This window comes from Strongylocentrotus purpuratus, unplaced genomic scaffold (assembly GCF_000002235.5).
Source record: "Strongylocentrotus purpuratus isolate Spur 01 unplaced genomic scaffold, Spur_5.0 spur5_scaffold_14, whole genome shotgun sequence".
NCBI lineage: Eukaryota > Metazoa > Echinodermata > Echinoidea > Camarodonta > Strongylocentrotidae > Strongylocentrotus > Strongylocentrotus purpuratus.
Window position 1 is genome coordinate 8,656,858 of NW_022145599.1, and position 16,693 is coordinate 8,673,550.

The 16,693-nt window shown below is 39.0% G+C and overlaps 1 protein-coding gene across 1 annotated transcript in view; it reads left to right on the plus strand.

Annotated features, from left to right (window-relative positions):
- Positions 1-16,693, plus strand: part of LOC583360 (TATA-binding protein-associated factor 172) — a 51,209-nt gene that overhangs the window by 15,851 nt on the left and 18,665 nt on the right. Inside the window, exons 18-33 of the mRNA XM_030984128.1 lie at positions 1,387-1,497; positions 2,214-2,272; positions 3,030-3,194; positions 3,734-3,851; positions 5,968-6,294; positions 6,755-7,028; positions 7,839-7,945; positions 8,630-8,831; positions 9,543-9,691; positions 10,244-10,396; positions 10,880-11,169; positions 11,774-11,851; positions 12,312-12,441; positions 14,084-14,225; positions 14,738-14,868; positions 15,680-15,802. Coding sequence (XP_030839988.1) covers positions 1,387-1,497; positions 2,214-2,272; positions 3,030-3,194; positions 3,734-3,851; positions 5,968-6,294; positions 6,755-7,028; positions 7,839-7,945; positions 8,630-8,831; positions 9,543-9,691; positions 10,244-10,396; positions 10,880-11,169; positions 11,774-11,851; positions 12,312-12,441; positions 14,084-14,225; positions 14,738-14,868; positions 15,680-15,802 — 2,559 coding nt within the window. The remainder of the gene's footprint in view (positions 1-1,386; positions 1,498-2,213; positions 2,273-3,029; positions 3,195-3,733; positions 3,852-5,967; positions 6,295-6,754; positions 7,029-7,838; positions 7,946-8,629; positions 8,832-9,542; positions 9,692-10,243; positions 10,397-10,879; positions 11,170-11,773; positions 11,852-12,311; positions 12,442-14,083; positions 14,226-14,737; positions 14,869-15,679; positions 15,803-16,693) is intronic.

Sequence of the window (16,693 nt, forward strand, 5' to 3'; positions counted from 1 at the left end):
AAACGACATTGTTACTATTATTTGTGACAAGTTTACAAGCACAAATCAGCGCCTTTAACTGCACCTCGATGTTAAATGAAGGTCCTTCCCCCTTGGGTTTTCGGCAACAAAACAACAACAACATAACAAAAAATTATATATATATATATATATATATTTTTTCCCTCCCCAAAATAGCGCCTTATACATGGAGATTTACGGTATATAGCATATCACTTCATCACTATTTAGATGCAAGATAAGTCCATGGTTGCGTTTATCTAGCAAATTTTTGGCTAGAATCAGGTTTCTCAAACGTCTTTCAGGCAAATTTAGAAGTAGATAAACGCAAGGCCTTTTTCAAACGTCTTTAGATATGGGCATATCTAAAGACGCAAAAAGGTGCGTTTTGAATGTGACATACAGCCAGAATCACGTTTCTGAGAGATCGATAAACGCAAAGCTGTTTTGAACCTCACATACAAATATGACCACCCAGGTGTTGTGTACAAGCATACGTGTAAAGTTGACCTCCGAGAAACTGTCTGCTTCCCGGGTCAAAACAGCTGGGCAGACTCAAGGCCTTTATTTTGAATCGTGAAGGGTCGATAAACGCGACATCCCGCAAATCACGATCGTATAGTGGGGTACGATAGTGGGGTTCGATAGTGGGGTACGATATGTACATATCTAGTGGCAAGCCTAGATAAACGCGCTCCATGTCATGATGACACGATATGTCTGTGTGAGAGAAGGGGAGACTATGCAACATCTCCTAGCCTGCCCACATCTCCCAGACCCTTGCACCGCTGAAGATCTGGATGATCTGACCCCCCTGTGCGATGCAGTGCATCCGACTCTGGATTGGGACAATTTCAACCAAGAGCGAAAGTTGTGGCGTAGTGACACCAGGGGGGTGTTTCACAAAGATCCTAAGTAGAACTTAACACTAAGTTGGACTTAAAAATTATGGAAAGCCATTAGCATCCCTGAAAACATTTTGTAAAAGTTATTTTAAAAGGCATAAAATGTTGATTCAAATCATTCATATTTTCTATTATCATGGGAGATTCTATGTTCTTGATGTGGAATTTTTAAAATGTCTAAAATACTTGAATTTCTGCTTTTGAATATATTTCATTTTAAGGCTCCAATGGCTGTCCATAATTTTTAAGTCCAACTTAGTGTTAAGTTCTACTTAGGATCTTTGTGAAACACCCCCCAGAAGAAGAAGATGAGCCCATGTCTGGTTGTCAAATTGTCAAATAACGTGTAGTGCATATCAACTTTAGGAACCATCTTTTATTCTACTAAAGACGTGTGTTTTATGATAGATTTACTATATTTAATACATAATGAGTTATTTAAATAAATGACTTTAAAAACTATTATGTTTGTTTCTCAAAGAACTGCAAATGCCCTGATGGCCTCAAGTCAACCCTGGTAGAAGTCTTATCCAGTACAGTCTATTTTGAAGAGGTTACCAATCCTTTTATGAAATTACAGCTAGAATGCAAGGTAAGCATTTAATCCTTGTGGTACTGTAGGTGGGAATCTTGCCCAAAGTTTAATCTTGAATATGTTGAATATATGCAAGAGCTTGTCTCTTACAGTGAAATTCAAGATTGGTTTTTGAATTTGTAATGTATGTCTGTAAACTGGGTTGGAGAGTATGAGCAAAAATCATTATGATCATCAAGGAAATGTATTTTCCCACCTACTTTGAGAAATAAGAAAAAATGCTAATGGCAAAGGTGACACTTATTGTAGGGGCTAACCTGTAGCCAAGTGTTAGTATCCAAAGTTCTTTGGAAGTGCATAGAGATATATGATGTTCGTTCGTTTGTTCGTTCGTGTCTCCTTAGATCAAGATTAAATCTTGATCTTCGGAGTAGTTGCTACAACCGGCCGTGTTAGACACGTTGCCCGGATTGCGAGATAAGGACTCTTGTAGCGTGCCCCCATTTAAAACAATCATACAATAACAATTAACATTACATTTAATTAAAAGTATGAAACAATTAAAATTACTCTCATTTTACGGGAAAAAATATTATATATATATATATATATATATATATTATGAATCAATTGATTTGATATGATGTTGATATTGCATTATCAATGATGATGTCAGTAATGGCTATGATGTTGATCGCGACGGTGACATGGATGGTGGTGATGATGCATTTAGAAAGGAGAATATTTTATGCGAATCTGTATTTCACTCATAGAGCCTTGTCGTGTCATGGAGAGCAATCCGACCTGACATCTTGCAAACAAGTTTCCCAAGGTAAGTCATGTAGGAAAAGGTCCTCTCTGACCAAATGTCTCTTTCCTTTTTTTTTTACTTTATCATCTTTAAATAAGAATTGGACAATCCAACAATTGCATGCCACTGTGTGTTGAACTTGTATTTTTTTTAATGCAATCTTTTGCCCGTCTATTTTGTTTGTTGGAGTTCACTCCAAATATACATGAACGTGACTTGGGGACTTATGTATTTTACGACAGAGCTTATAATGACCTTGTGGATCCAAATGTACATGTATATTATATCCTGAAGTAAGAACCGCTTTTTCTATCCTGTCCGTCTCCTAAAAACATGCCATCACAAAACAGGCCAAGTCCAGCAAAACATATCAACTGACATAATAATTTGTTCAGAAAGGGCACCACCTTCTCCATTGATCAATTTGGTGATTAAAAAAGTCTGATAGCTTCAAATAAATCGCACTTGACCACTTATGATTAATCATGTGATATGGATCTAGGAGTGAGTTCAAAATATGTTTTACCATACCCTAAAGCAAGAACCGTATTTATATCTCATCTGTTCTCATGTTCAGTGCCTTTACTGTAGAACAGGCCAAGTCATTGTACAACTCGGTCCCGCAGCACATATCAACGGATATAATAATTTGTTCAGAAATGGCACCACCTTCTCCATACAACATTTTGGTGGTTACAAAAGTCTGTAACGCCTCTAATAAATCATACCCTTGTTAAAGCAAGAACCGTGTTTGTATCTCATCTTCCTCCATGCTCAGTGCCTTTACAGTAGACCAGGCCAAGTCATTGTACGACTCGGTCCAGCCGCACCTATCCCAGACGGTCGGTGGAAGCGATAGCAATCAAGACCTACAGAGCAAGGCTAGACAGGTGCTGGCATCTGTCAATGAAATCAATGAACAGCAGCAGAAACTCAGCATCAGGTAAAAAAATATGTGAATGTTTACTATTTGTTTGTCTGTTTGTTTGTTATAATTATGTATGTATTGTTAATTTTGGGGTCAACGTACTATAAGAATTTTTTTTGTTTGTTAACCCCTCATTCTCATAATTTGTTTTTGTACTACTTATTCTGTATCAATTTCTATTGGTATTACTCTGTTGTGTATTTATTTCTTTGTACATGTATGTTGTTTTTATTGAGAATGAAACGAAGACTGAACTGAACTGAAAAAACATTTATTCAACATAGGAACATTTCTTTGTGGTGTGTTTGGACAAATACCTCACCAACATTTACTCATAACTTCAAGAGATTAATCTAACATGAAAACTTGAAAGGTGATGCAAAGCAATTGTATAGTTTTTATTTTATTTTTCATAGTTGTGGATGTCCCTTAACCTGTTTTTGCTAAGTAGTTTATTCAACCACTTTTATGCAGGAATTGGCACATACAATGTTTACTCTTGTGTGATTAAACCATGTTATTGCCATGAATATCTCATCCCATCCTACTCTTAGAACTCAGTCCTGCGTAACAGGAGCCCTCGTCTCACTCCAAGCCTTACCCGATAAGCTGAACCCACTCATCAGACCTCTGATGGACGCTGTGAAGAAGGAAGAGAGTCCTCTTATGCAGGTAGGGTTACCACCCTCTAGATGCATCAAGTTGTAAGTCTTAAAGGGATTGGGTAACTTTGTCTCAGATTCTAAAACAAAATCCTGGATTTAGCTCATGCTGCAATGATGGCCTGTCTGATTATCAAGATATTTATGATTGGACATCGAAACCAAATTTTGCGTTTTCCTAACGGTTTTCGTAACACTACGGTCTATTGGGGAAAACCAGCATAGTAAAACCGGTCACTCAAAGATTTTTACTTTTTTGAGGCACTTCATGATCATTTTGAAGCGCAAGTTTTTTAGGGCTTCAATATTACACAATATCACAGACACTGATAACACGTAGGGCCATGCATCTCAGATTTAAAATTGATAACCGATGCCTTTAATACCAGAGTGACTAGGTCATCTGTTGATATGCTTGCATCTAGGCTATTCTATTCATAGAATGTCAAACAAATCGAAGAAAATAGAAATTGAATAACCTACATGTTTGCAAAATGCATGTTTTTCATTGCAGAGAAGGGTATACAATCAATGTCACCCTGGTCTATACACATTTTTCTTGAAAGTTGAAATACGAAATACCCAAATTTCCTGTTAGATATTGTCATCTTTGAGCCTTCAATGTGCTAGAGGTCGTTTTAAACCATGTGAGAGAAAATATATCACCTGCCCTTGTACATGTACACTTCATTAAAAAGTTTCAATACACTGTTGATTTTTTATGCCTCCGTTACGAAGTAGCCGGAGGCATTATGTTTTCGGGTTGTCCGTCCGTCCGTCCGTCCGTCCGTCCGTCCGTCCGTCCGTCCGTCCGTACGTCTGTACGTACGTCTGTACGTACGTCCCGTTCTCGTGATCACGTTATCTGAAGAACGGATCAATGGATTCCTACCAAACTTTGGTCATATATGTATCTAGCAAAGTCGATGAACTGATTAGATTTTGGGGTCACGAGGTCAAAGGTCAAAGGTCACAGGGCTCATTATGTATGCAAAAACAGCTCGTGATCGCGTTATCTGAAGAACCGATGGATGGATTCCTGCCAAACTTTGGTCATGTATGTATCTTGTAGAGTCGATGAACTGATTAGATTTTGGGGTCACGAGGTCAAAGGTCAAAGGTCACAGGGCTCTTTATGTATGCAAAACGGCTCGTGATCGCGTTATCTGAAGAACCGATAGATGGATTCCTGCCAAACTTTGGTCATGTATGTATCTTGCAGAGCCAATGAACTGATTAGATTTTGGGGTCACGAGGTCAAAGGTCAAAGGTCACAGGGCTCATTATGTATGCAAAAACAGCTTGTGATCGCGTTATCTCAAGAACCGATTGATGGATTCCTGTCAAACTTAGGTCATGTATGTTACTTGCAGAGCCGATGAACTTATTAGATTTTGGGTAACGAGGTCAAAGGTCAAAGGTCACAGCGCCCATTATGTATGCAAAAACAGCTTGTGATCGCGTTATCATTAGAACAGATTGATGGATTCCTGCCAAACTTAGATCATTTATGTATCTTGCAGAGCCAATGAACTGTGTAGATTCTTGGTTCATAAGGTCCAAGGTCATGGGCTCATTATGTATGCAAAAATAGCTTGTGAACGCATTCTCATTAGAACTGACAGATGGATTACTATTTAACTCTGGATATCTTGCAGAGCCAATGAGCTGAGTAGATATTAGGATCATGAGGTCAAAGTTCAAAGGGTCATATATGTATATGAGAAATTGTTTGTAATCACGATATTCTGAGAACCTGTTAATGGATTACAATTGAACTTGAATTTGAAAAATTTCTTCTGTTTTGGTTTGTAAAATTGCTCTATGACGGAGGCATCATTTTCGACTGCGCGCAGTCGAATTCCATCTAGTTTATTTTTATAATCCCCCTTCTAGTCTGAAAGATCATGATTTATTGATATATTGAATATATTTTAAAGTTTGGTAAGCTAAATGAGAATCAATATAATTTGTGTGTTTATTAATAGTTTTGGTTGGTAAACTACCGTATTAAGAGCCTAATAAATGTTTTGTATTATTATTATTAATATCTTCCTGTTTTAGGAATGGTATCAGATTGAAAATTGAAAATCGAAATTTGATATGACTATTTTTTTTTTAAATAGAAAAGAGGAGCAGGAAACTTGGCCCGCCTCCTGGAGCTCTGCTCATCCCGCCAGCCTTGCCCTAACCCCAAGATCATCAAGAACCTCTGCACCTGTCTCTGCTCCGACTCCTCCATCACCCCTCCCGCCTCCCAGCCCCTCCGGTCCTCCTTCTCCTCCACCACCACTGAGCCCCCATCAAACACCCTGGGGGTGCCTATGCCGGGCCCAGGGGGGTCCAGGTCGTCCTCGCCCATGACGGTCGGGAGCGGGGAGGGGAGCAGCTTGCAGGCGATCATCCCCTGTGATAAGCTTCATGGGGTTCTTACGCTGTCCAAACAACAGCAGGTAATGTTTGAACTATCCTTTGTTCTTCTTGAATAGACAATAGGAGTTTTATCATGATTGGAATAAAAAAATAGAAATAATCAGTATATCTTTATACAACATACACTGCAGGTTACGAAAAGATAATTATATTGATTCCTGTCCTGTAGCCAGACTTACAATTTTACTAGAGATTTATAACTCACAGTTTGGCTCTCAGCAGATTCTTCATGATGTCTGTTTATATAAATGTTTTGTCTTTGTGTGTATTACTACATGTATGACAGTCTATACACCACAGATCTTAGGCAAGGTACAAAAGACCTTGGCCTGCACATCTTCAAATTAAAATAGGACAACCAGGGCCCTGTTTTGAATCAATCGCAAGTCCTCTTATCAATCGCAAGTTTGCAGTCTCCTATCTCTTATTAATATTATCTCTTTGTAAGACTGGGCCCTGTTTTATCTTTTACCGATACAGCAAGCTGTCTGGACTGCCGCCAGCAGACGAGCAGCCTTCATGAAGTCTCGCAGCCGCGACAGCAGCATGCCTGACATTGCGCTGGGCCTGGGCGCCGATCCCGGAGGGGAGTCGTCGGAAGCAATGAAGCAGGCAAAGATCCAGAGGAGAGGGGCGGAGATGGCCCTGACCACCATCACGGCTCACTTCGGCAGCAGGCTGCTGGAGATGATAGGCAAAGTCTGGGAGTCCATGACGGGTCAGCTTGTAGAGCAGATTAAGCCAGGGAAATTTGGTGAGTAAGAGTTTCGAACACTAGCGCTTAGAGACTTTGATGGTGAGCGCTTTATGAGCAACTTTTTATTATTATTATTAAAGCCTCATTTATTCCTATTTGACATTGTAAATTGCCTCCAAAAAAAAAAATAAGTATAGAGACCTTTCTTCTCTACATGCCATTCACAAACATATATCTCTCTTGAGGTATCGGGGTCAAGTCGTTAAGTCACTGGACTGTGAATCACGAGGTCCGCAGTTTGAGTCCCGCCAGGGCACTATTGTCCTTTGGCAAGACATTAATCTACATTCCCCACACTCGACCCAATAATAATTGCGGAACGCCAGGAGTGTCAAGTCTAACACATATGAGCGCTATACAAGAACCCACTTTTGATATTATTATTATTGGCTACTTTTTCCTCTTTCACACAACATCAAACAAATCTGAACCCATCTGGGTCCTGTATTAAGCCTATGTGAATGACAGAATTCAATAGTCAACAAGTTAACATTGTCTTCTGAGAATCAGAAGTCGACAGGTTAACATTGTCTTCTGAGAATCAGAAGTATTGTACAAAGAGTTGAAGCCCTTCTGGGCATCGTTTTCACAAAACCGTCATAAGTACAAGTTCACCAACATTCTTTTGAAACACATGTTTACTTTTATTAATACATGTGTTTCAATGGAAAGTTGCCAAAATGTTACTTACATGTATGACGTTTTGCGTGAAAGGCTGCCCTGGTTATCTGCAGATGCTACATTCAGTTACCAAGATCTGTGTTGACTTTGTTTCTTTGTTATTGTTTGTTTTTGTTGCATATTCAGATCAGGCATCTTTCCTAGACAAGGACCATCAGGCCCAGGAGCTTGTTAGCACTATGCAAGTCTTTGAATCTCTGGCTCCTGTATTACATTCCTGTTATCATCCTAAGGTTGGTATAAAGAAGTCTTATTCTTCTACCAGTCAATCCAGTTTGTAGTACCAATAAGGCATGCAAAATTTGGATGAAAACATGGAATTAATGTAATGGAATGAGAGCCAGGAAGGTATGATGTTCATAAGGCCAATTGCCCTTTTTGTTAACCCCACATTCCCATAAAATATTTTGTTTGCTCCTTCCCTTTGTATTTTTCTTGTAATCGATCCTTTATCTGTATATCATGCATATCATGTTTGTATATATATTGTTTTTTCATGGAGAATGAAATAAATGAAATGAAGGTGTTATCTCATATGATGTGAGCTTTGGCTCTTATCAAAGAGCAGATATTATGCAATTATAAGATCACTTAAAATGTTTTGATACAGGTCATCTTTAAACATTTTTTAAGAGATTAGAGAACAAAACTTGAATCTTAGTGAGAAATGTATAATTCTATTCTACTTTTTGTTGTTTGATATTCATTTATCCCTCCTAATTACATGTCTATTCATTTCTTTGTAATATAGAGGATACATGTACAAGATAATGAATATAATTCATACATATCTTGAATATCTTGAATAGCTTGGTTTTGAATCACCAAAAAATAATCAATGTAAAGTTGACATACAAAAGACTTTCCCAGAAGCTGCTATGTTAACCGATGCAGTTGTGCCTATGAATTCCGTGCAGTTGGAGGAACTCCTTCCCCATTTCATCACGTGCCTGGAGCACCCCTACACATCGGTACGACACATGTCATCCCGCTGCCTGGGAACCATGTGCAAGGTCATCACCACGGCAACCATGAACCGTCTCCTGATGGAGGTCATCCCCATGCTAGGAGCGCAGGAGGATGAGGTCAAGCGAGAGGGAGCGGTGGAGGCTTTGGCATGTATCCTTCAATAAAGCAGGGCTCAACGCTAACCTTTCTGGAAGGGGGTCTGGATTAAACTTTGAATAGTCTGTACGCATGAGCCCTATGTAAAAAATTCCAAATCTTGGGGTCCGGAATTAGATTTTGGGCGCCCATATGTCCTGCATGCCTGCCTGTTGGTGTCAAGCCCAGGATAAAGCCAATACCGGTAGTTTTATTTTTATTTTCAGTACTGCTTCAGACAGTTAACAGCTTTTGAACTAAACTATCCAGTTTCAATGTAAGATACAGTATGCCTTGATTTGTGAATATAGTATTAAATAGAACCTTCCAAAATAGGGAATCTCTACTTCTCATGATTTTCAAATATTGCGGTCACTGGTGTGATATTATGTATAATGGTACGACTAGTGACTTTCATACTTTGTTAAGTTTTAAACCACAGAAACATTGTTGTTTAGTAGAGAAGGTACATGTATTGTTTTACCTTGTCAATCTTGTTATTAGCTTGTTCACTCTATCCGTATTACAATCCTTAGTTTTGATCTAAACAGGTGTCATTGAGCACAATGCTGAATTATGTCATCAATGTTCCAATTTTCCATTTGATTGAGTAGGCTGGTATTCCTGCCATGACTGAAGCCCTCATTTTTTTCTATTTCTCTTCAAATATGTTAATTTTTGATAGTCTTATTATTGGTGATAAATCCTTAGCTTTGATCTTAACAGGCGTCATTGAGCAGCTGGGCATGCACATCGTGCCCTACATTGTCCTCCTGGTCGTACCCTTATTAGGCAGGATGAGTGACCAAGTGGACAGCATCAGACTGACCGCTACTCAGTGCTTTGCCACCCTGATCAGGCTCATGCCCCTAGAGGTGAGACAGCTTTCACTGGTGGTAATGAATAGGGATAGTGTTTGGCCAAAACAAATCTATTGGTTCAAACATTAACAAAAACTACAAATTACCACATGGTTTTTGTAGGAAATTAGCAACAGCCATGATGCTAGAAGTAACAAAAGCTGTTATCAGGGCTTGTATACATTTTGCATGTTAAAACGACTTCTTCAGTTCATTCCTGCGATTTACTTTGAGGAAGGCAAGATGAAAAGCATTAGTATGTCTGCTTTCGTTGCTATTTTTGTAATTTTAAAGTACCAATGATCACTTCAGTTCTCCATAATTAATTGTTCTGAAGGTTTGGTTCTCAGGAATGAAAGCCGTTTTGGGTAGGGATTGCTTTTTTCCTCACAACATAGTTTTTTCCCCCAAGTAATCTAATGTGATCTACTTAATTTTTAGTATATGTAATTTTGTTTCTATATTTTATTATTTTGTTAGCAACCCTAGATATTAAATATTTACTATTATAACACAATGCTGAATTATGTAACGAATGTTCCACTTTGCCTTTGATTGATTGAGTAGGCTGGTATTCCTGATCCACCCGCCATGACGGAAGCCCTCATTGAGCAGAAAAACAGGGAACGTTGTTTCTTGGAACAGCTCTTGGATGGATCCAAAATAGACCCATTCAAGGTTCCTGTTCCTATCAAGGCTGAACTCAGGAAGTACCAACAAGTAAGTTCATCAACCCTTTTCTTTGAAAGTGGAGTATTTCTTGATGAGTTTGTTTCTCCTTGGACAAGGCTCCATACTAACAGGTACCCAGTACACATGAGCCTTTACATTTTAACCTGGGGCCCTAGCGAGTTTGGAAGAGGCCTCATGTACCTTGACATTTGCAGTCTGAACTTTCATTGACAAAAACGTAGTGTGACTTTTGGTATGACAAAGTGATACATTCTTGTATGAATTGTATTCTCTCCCCTCAATCTTACCCCTCCTTCACCATACCCCCTCCCAAACTTTTAAATCAACTGTTACTGTCCGTTTCTCTCTCTTTTTTTCTTTTCTTTCCCTATCATGCTTGTTCTCTTTCTTTTCTTTTCTTGCCCCCTTGAAGTTTATTTCTTGTTAAACTAGTAATTTTTTATTAAATTATTCAACAAAGTAAACAAATTGTACCCTTTTACTCTCACATTCATATCTTCTATTTTTTAGGATGGTGTTAATTGGTTGGCATTTCTCAACAAGTACAAGCTACACGGCATCCTGTGCGACGACATGGGTCTGGGTAAGACCCTCCAGTCCATCTGCATCATGGCTGGAGACCACTGCAACCGAGGCACCGCCTACAAGAAGACCAAGAGCGCTGATAGCTTACCCATGCCCTCTATAGTTGTGTGTCCTCCGACGCTGACAGGTCACTGGGTCTATGAGGTACAGAAGTTCTGCTCAAGTCAGTATCTGAATCCGTTGCACTACACAGGTCCTCCAACCGAACGTACAAGGTGAGATCTTTGTGATATAGATTTTGCAGTATAACTATGTAGCCAACAAATTTTGCTATTTGATAGTTCATCAAAGAGATAAACTATGTCCATTTTTTCTTTACATCTATGTTTACTCTGTAAGTTATTAATCAGATTATTGAATTATATTTGAAATATTTTAAGAGGGGGTAAAAGAATCCAATAGTAAAAATTGATGAAGGAACAAAGAGGTACATGTATGAGGAAGAAGAAGTAAATAGTCTTTCCCGGCTTTGGTTGACTCATGGAACAAGCACTGGATTGCCGCTGTCAACCTCTGAAACACGTAACTGTATTTCATGTTCCATATACTCTAACGATGTGGCAGTTTATCGTTTTTACCCATAGCTGATAAAGAGTTAACTACCTTCATTGTTAAAATAATTTGTTTCAGTTAAGTATTCAAATGCAAAATTAATATTAAAATTAATTGCAAATTATTGTACACTCATTCTTTTTGCCTCTCTCTGTCTCTCTCTGTACCTCTGTCTGTCTTTCTTTCTGTCTCTAACTCTGTCTACCGTCTTGGTCTTTTTATCTCTCTCTTTTCCTCTCTCTTCATTTTTATCTTGCATTCTTCCAGGTTGAGGAGCAAAGTAAAGAAGCATAATCTTGTTATTGTCTCCTATGATATCGTCAGGAATGATATTGACTTCTTCAGGTAATGATGTACAGAGGCTAAACACGTAAAAGTCACCCAAAAAATGATAAAACTGTGCCAGACTGGTTAGGTTCTAATTCAACCAGTCACAGCAAAACTTTGAATGAAATTTATGAAATTTAAATTTATTTTGGCGTTGTCTAATTAAATATGCAATAAATCTTCAGGGGACTATTGAGAACAATTAAGGTCATTAGAAGATTAATTCTACGTTATACAACTTTCTAAAGGCAGTTTGCATGAAACGAGGTCTTCAGATAAATTACAATTTGAGATCTATGTTTTGATGTTTCAATTCGATTTTCGATATCCAAGTCTTCAATTTTGATAATAAGTCTAGATCTGAACACCCAAGGACTTTAATTCCATGTAGTACATGTTCTACATTGAGATGCAAGTTGAATAGGTAGAGAAATGAAAATGAGCACCACTTTTCTTCCCCCGCCATGTGTCTTTGTAGGACGATAGACTGGAACTATTGTATCCTTGATGAGGGTCATATAATCAAGAATGGTCGGACCAAACTAGCCAAGGCCATCAAGCAGCTCAATGCGTGTCATAGACTCATCCTGTCTGGCACACCAATACAGGTAAGGTTGGATCATGTATTCGCCAGTTACATAGTGCATAAGGTACTGTCTGAGCTCCTGGCCCTGTGAAACGTATAAATAGTAATGTGCACTGATTATCTGAAGTTCTTAGACACAAACAGTGAAAATGCAAAATATTGAATTATGATGTGCATGTTGCTTTGGGGCCAGTGACAGTCTGTAATTGAAGATCCTTTGGTCATTGGTCAGGTTCCTCACAGCATAAGGTTTCTGGAGCCACTCGCACAGTGGGAAGGCATCACCCCCCCCCCCCCCCCCCCCCCCCCCCCCCCACTATGAAGCAGATCAAACAGGGTAGGCCTGTCGGTCGGTATGAATGAGAACCAATTTAGCTTTGTAACATCAAGTGGCGTGCTGCTGGAATATTTTTTGGGATAATACTGATTGGCATACTCTGCTGAGAAAGAGGGACGTGCCGGATCTGTTGATAATTTCCCTCTGCGGCTCTCTTTGCAAAAGACCAAAACTTGTCATTAATCTGCTTCTCTTGGAAGCTTGCCGATTTTCCTTCTTGTTTTTTTTCTTCTTCTAGTTGCTTTAGATGGCTGACTGCTTTAATTGCATCAAACGCTTTCCTGTCCTCTGTGTTGCGTTTCCCAAGAATGCATTCTTTGAAAGGGCATTCTTCTTCTTATGTGCTACCACTAGAGTCTTAGGCAACTGTTCCATTGTACATTATTGGCACTCCCATCTAAAAAACTGTTCTAACATTTTATCATACCCTTCATTTGACACACCACAACACAATTTGTGTACCCATTTTTTACACTTTGTACATTGGAGATCTTTCTGATTTACCATTACCGACTTACAACATAAAACACATGGAAATTTCCTAACCATCCTTAGGAAGAAAAAAAATATCTACTATATTAATTAAGTAAAATCACAACACAGAAAATACTAAATTACAAACTTAAATATAACTACAAAATCAAGCAAATACAATAACAATAATGTTGATGTAAGTCCGTTTAGATCGTTTATCAATTGTAAGATGGTCTTCCCATATTGTTCAAGCAGTACGCGACTTTGTAACCAGCATGTCTGGTGGGGTCTTCTTGCTACGGCCTCCTCGAACTCTTCAGCCAGGAGCGCAGCTACTATAATCAGCTCGCAGCGGTGCAGCCGATCAAGCCATAGCGGCAGATCTGCACTACGAGCACACCGGAGCTGTTGCGAGAGGATATGTTGACGTAGCTGCTGCCGCCTACTGTGTACAAGACAGTGATTACGTAGCTCGGACAACACGGCTTCTCCAGCCTCGAGATAATTAAAAGTATCTCAGAATGCAGCTTTTCACCACCAGAATCCTTCCTTTTTTGCCGAGTAGCGACGCTCATTATTGAAGACTTGTAGATATATATTCCACAAAAGAAGATATCAAATATTAAGGATTGAATATGTGTTAAATGTCAGTTCAAAATTCAGGAGGTTGCCAGTAAGACGTGCACACGTGTTTTCAGTACATGTCTTTGCTGTTGCATGGTACCTCACCCCTGATGTTGCCTTACAGTTTGTAGTTTACTCTCAACATGAAAAAATGCTATAGAATTGGCACATGTGACAGCTTTCTTAACCGTCACCATTTTCCTTTTCCTACCTTTTTGATGTTGTGCAGAACAATGTGCTGGAGCTGTGGTCCCTCTTTGATTTTCTGCTGCCTGGTTTCCTTGGAACGGAGAAGCAGTTCATTGCCAGGTTTGCTAAACCCATCCTGCAAAGTAGAGATGCTAAGAGCTCTTCCAAAGAACAAGAAGCAGGTCAGTTACGAGGTTGATGATGATGTTGTTGTCTGGGGCATAGATTTGGGGAAGGAGAAGGGTAGATCGAAGGGTGGTGGTTGTGGTCATTGTTTTGATTTTGTGCCAGCTGCATAGCGCATTTTGGGACCCTCTCAATGCGCTTTACAGATATATATTATTGACCCGGTCATCGGATTCAGGCCTACCCGCACATGATGTATGTACATTCTCCACTTCCTGGGGATCATTCCAGCCAGGCGTCATTTTTACAAGCGCACACTTGCTCATCTAACCACATTAAGGTGATACAGGGGTAATTTAAGGAAGGTAGTTTCAATGGTAGTTTCAGGGGCATTGATGGAAGGGATGCGTGTGGTCCCTTTTGATTTTATGGTACCAGCTTTCTTTGGGACAGAGAAACAGTTGATTTTAAGGATTGTATTATAATTGTAGCATATTTTTATAAATAGTAGAGTTGTGATCCATTTGCAGTTAATTGACACATCTTTGAATAATGTTTCCAAACACAGGAGCGCTGGCCATGGAAGCTCTTCACCGTCAGGTTCTACCGTTTCTCCTGAGGAGGCTCAAAGAAGATGTTCTTGACGACCTTCCACCTAAGATCATTCAGGATTATTACTGTGAGCTCAGTCCACTACAGGTAATTAACTCTCAACATATGAAAGAGAGAGTCTGATGTTTCCAGAAGAATTCATTAAGAATTTGAGACCATCCTTGATATTCTTTTAGGGAGATTGCATTGTACTTAGAAAGAAACAAATAGATCAAATATGCAAGATATTTGTTGGATGTGTAAAATTTATCTATTTTATTTGACCTAGATCAGTGAGTACACTTAGGGGCCATGATTATTAATATTTTTACCTAGTATTTTCTTTTAACCCTGTCAAAAATTAACCTCATTCTTCTCTTTAAGAGATATCAGAGTTGACAATCTCCAGGGTATAATATCTGTAGAGCTTCCAGAGACATCTAGTATATGAATTTTATTCATCATCTATAGTGATCTGTCAATTCATGACAGGTTCAGTGACCCAAACATAATTCTACATCACGTGTCTCACCAAGTACCTCGGTCTTGAGCCATCCGTTTAGCATTTAATATCCTGTTGCTCCACATTCTGCGATAAAATCATCTAGAAAGCCTGTACGAGGTCTTACCCCCTTCTTCTTTCCATGTACATTGTAGACGACCTTCTATGACTCTGATCATCAAGCCATCATCATGCCGCATTTTGTGTCCAAGCCATTTCTTCTGTCTCTCTCTGATCGTTTGAATTCCATATAAATCTAGAAAATTATCATATTCATTGATAATCAATTTTTGTTATGGTTGTGTTTTAAGGTCATTTTGCACCATTTATGTCTGAGAGGGCAGCGAATGGTACACAAGACCTAAATGTGATCTTTTCATGTCCCTCTGAGTTTTGTTTTATGGTTATATCTTGCAGGTTCAACTTTATGAGGACTTTGCCAAGTCTAGGGCTAAGATGGGAGTGGTGGAGACCATCTCCTCTGAGGCTGAGGATCAGAAACCTAAAGCACCTGCTGCTGCCACGGGACATATATTCCAGGTTTGTTATAGTTGTCGAACAGGTTCTTTGATATACAGTAGGCTTGCGGGTGCACCATGTGAGAGAGAGGGAGGATTGAGCAGTCCTGAAAAGGACTCTCGGTAATCTTTCTGTAGGGTGTGTAGTCCTGAAAAGGACTGTTGGTGTAGTCTTGAAAAAGACTATTGGTTTTTTGACATTAACATTAAGGTTCAAAAGGATAATAAGACAATTAATGCTGTAAAAAAAATTATCTTTTGCATTTAGTAAAATTATTATTTAAAAAATAAGGGAGTTTAACATGAAATCTATTGCATCTAAAACATGACAGAGATTAAAAGAATTAAGTGATTTTTAAAATTTTTGATTAAAGATTTCTATTTGGGATCAGTTTTATCTTTCACTTGTCATTGAGTCGTAATTCCGCCTTGAAGAAAATATGAACAGCTTAGAATGTCTTTCTGGTCATCTACTGATGGCTTTGAAGGTGTCACAATTAAATGCATGATTATATTTATCAATTGTTGAAAAGGGGACAAGAATGGGATGAAAGGAAATGGGGGAAGGTAGTTTGCAGGATTATTAAAGTTGGAATATATTGTAAATATATTTTATCACTGTTTCCAAATCTAAAGATTGTAGTCCCTGTTGCATCTTTGTTATGCTTTATAGATGTGTTGTGGTCTAGTGGATGAGTCGTTGGACTGTGGATCACAGGGTCTGTGGTTCAAGTCCTGCCACAGCACTATTGTCCTTTGGCAAGATATTCATCTACATTTGCAACTCTCCACCCAGGTGTAAAATGGGTACCGGTAAGAAGGAATTCCTTGAATGCTGTGAACACCGAAATTGGCTGCCTAGCAGACCCAGGGTAATAGTTGGAGCGCCTTGAGCACCATTTTTGGTGGATAT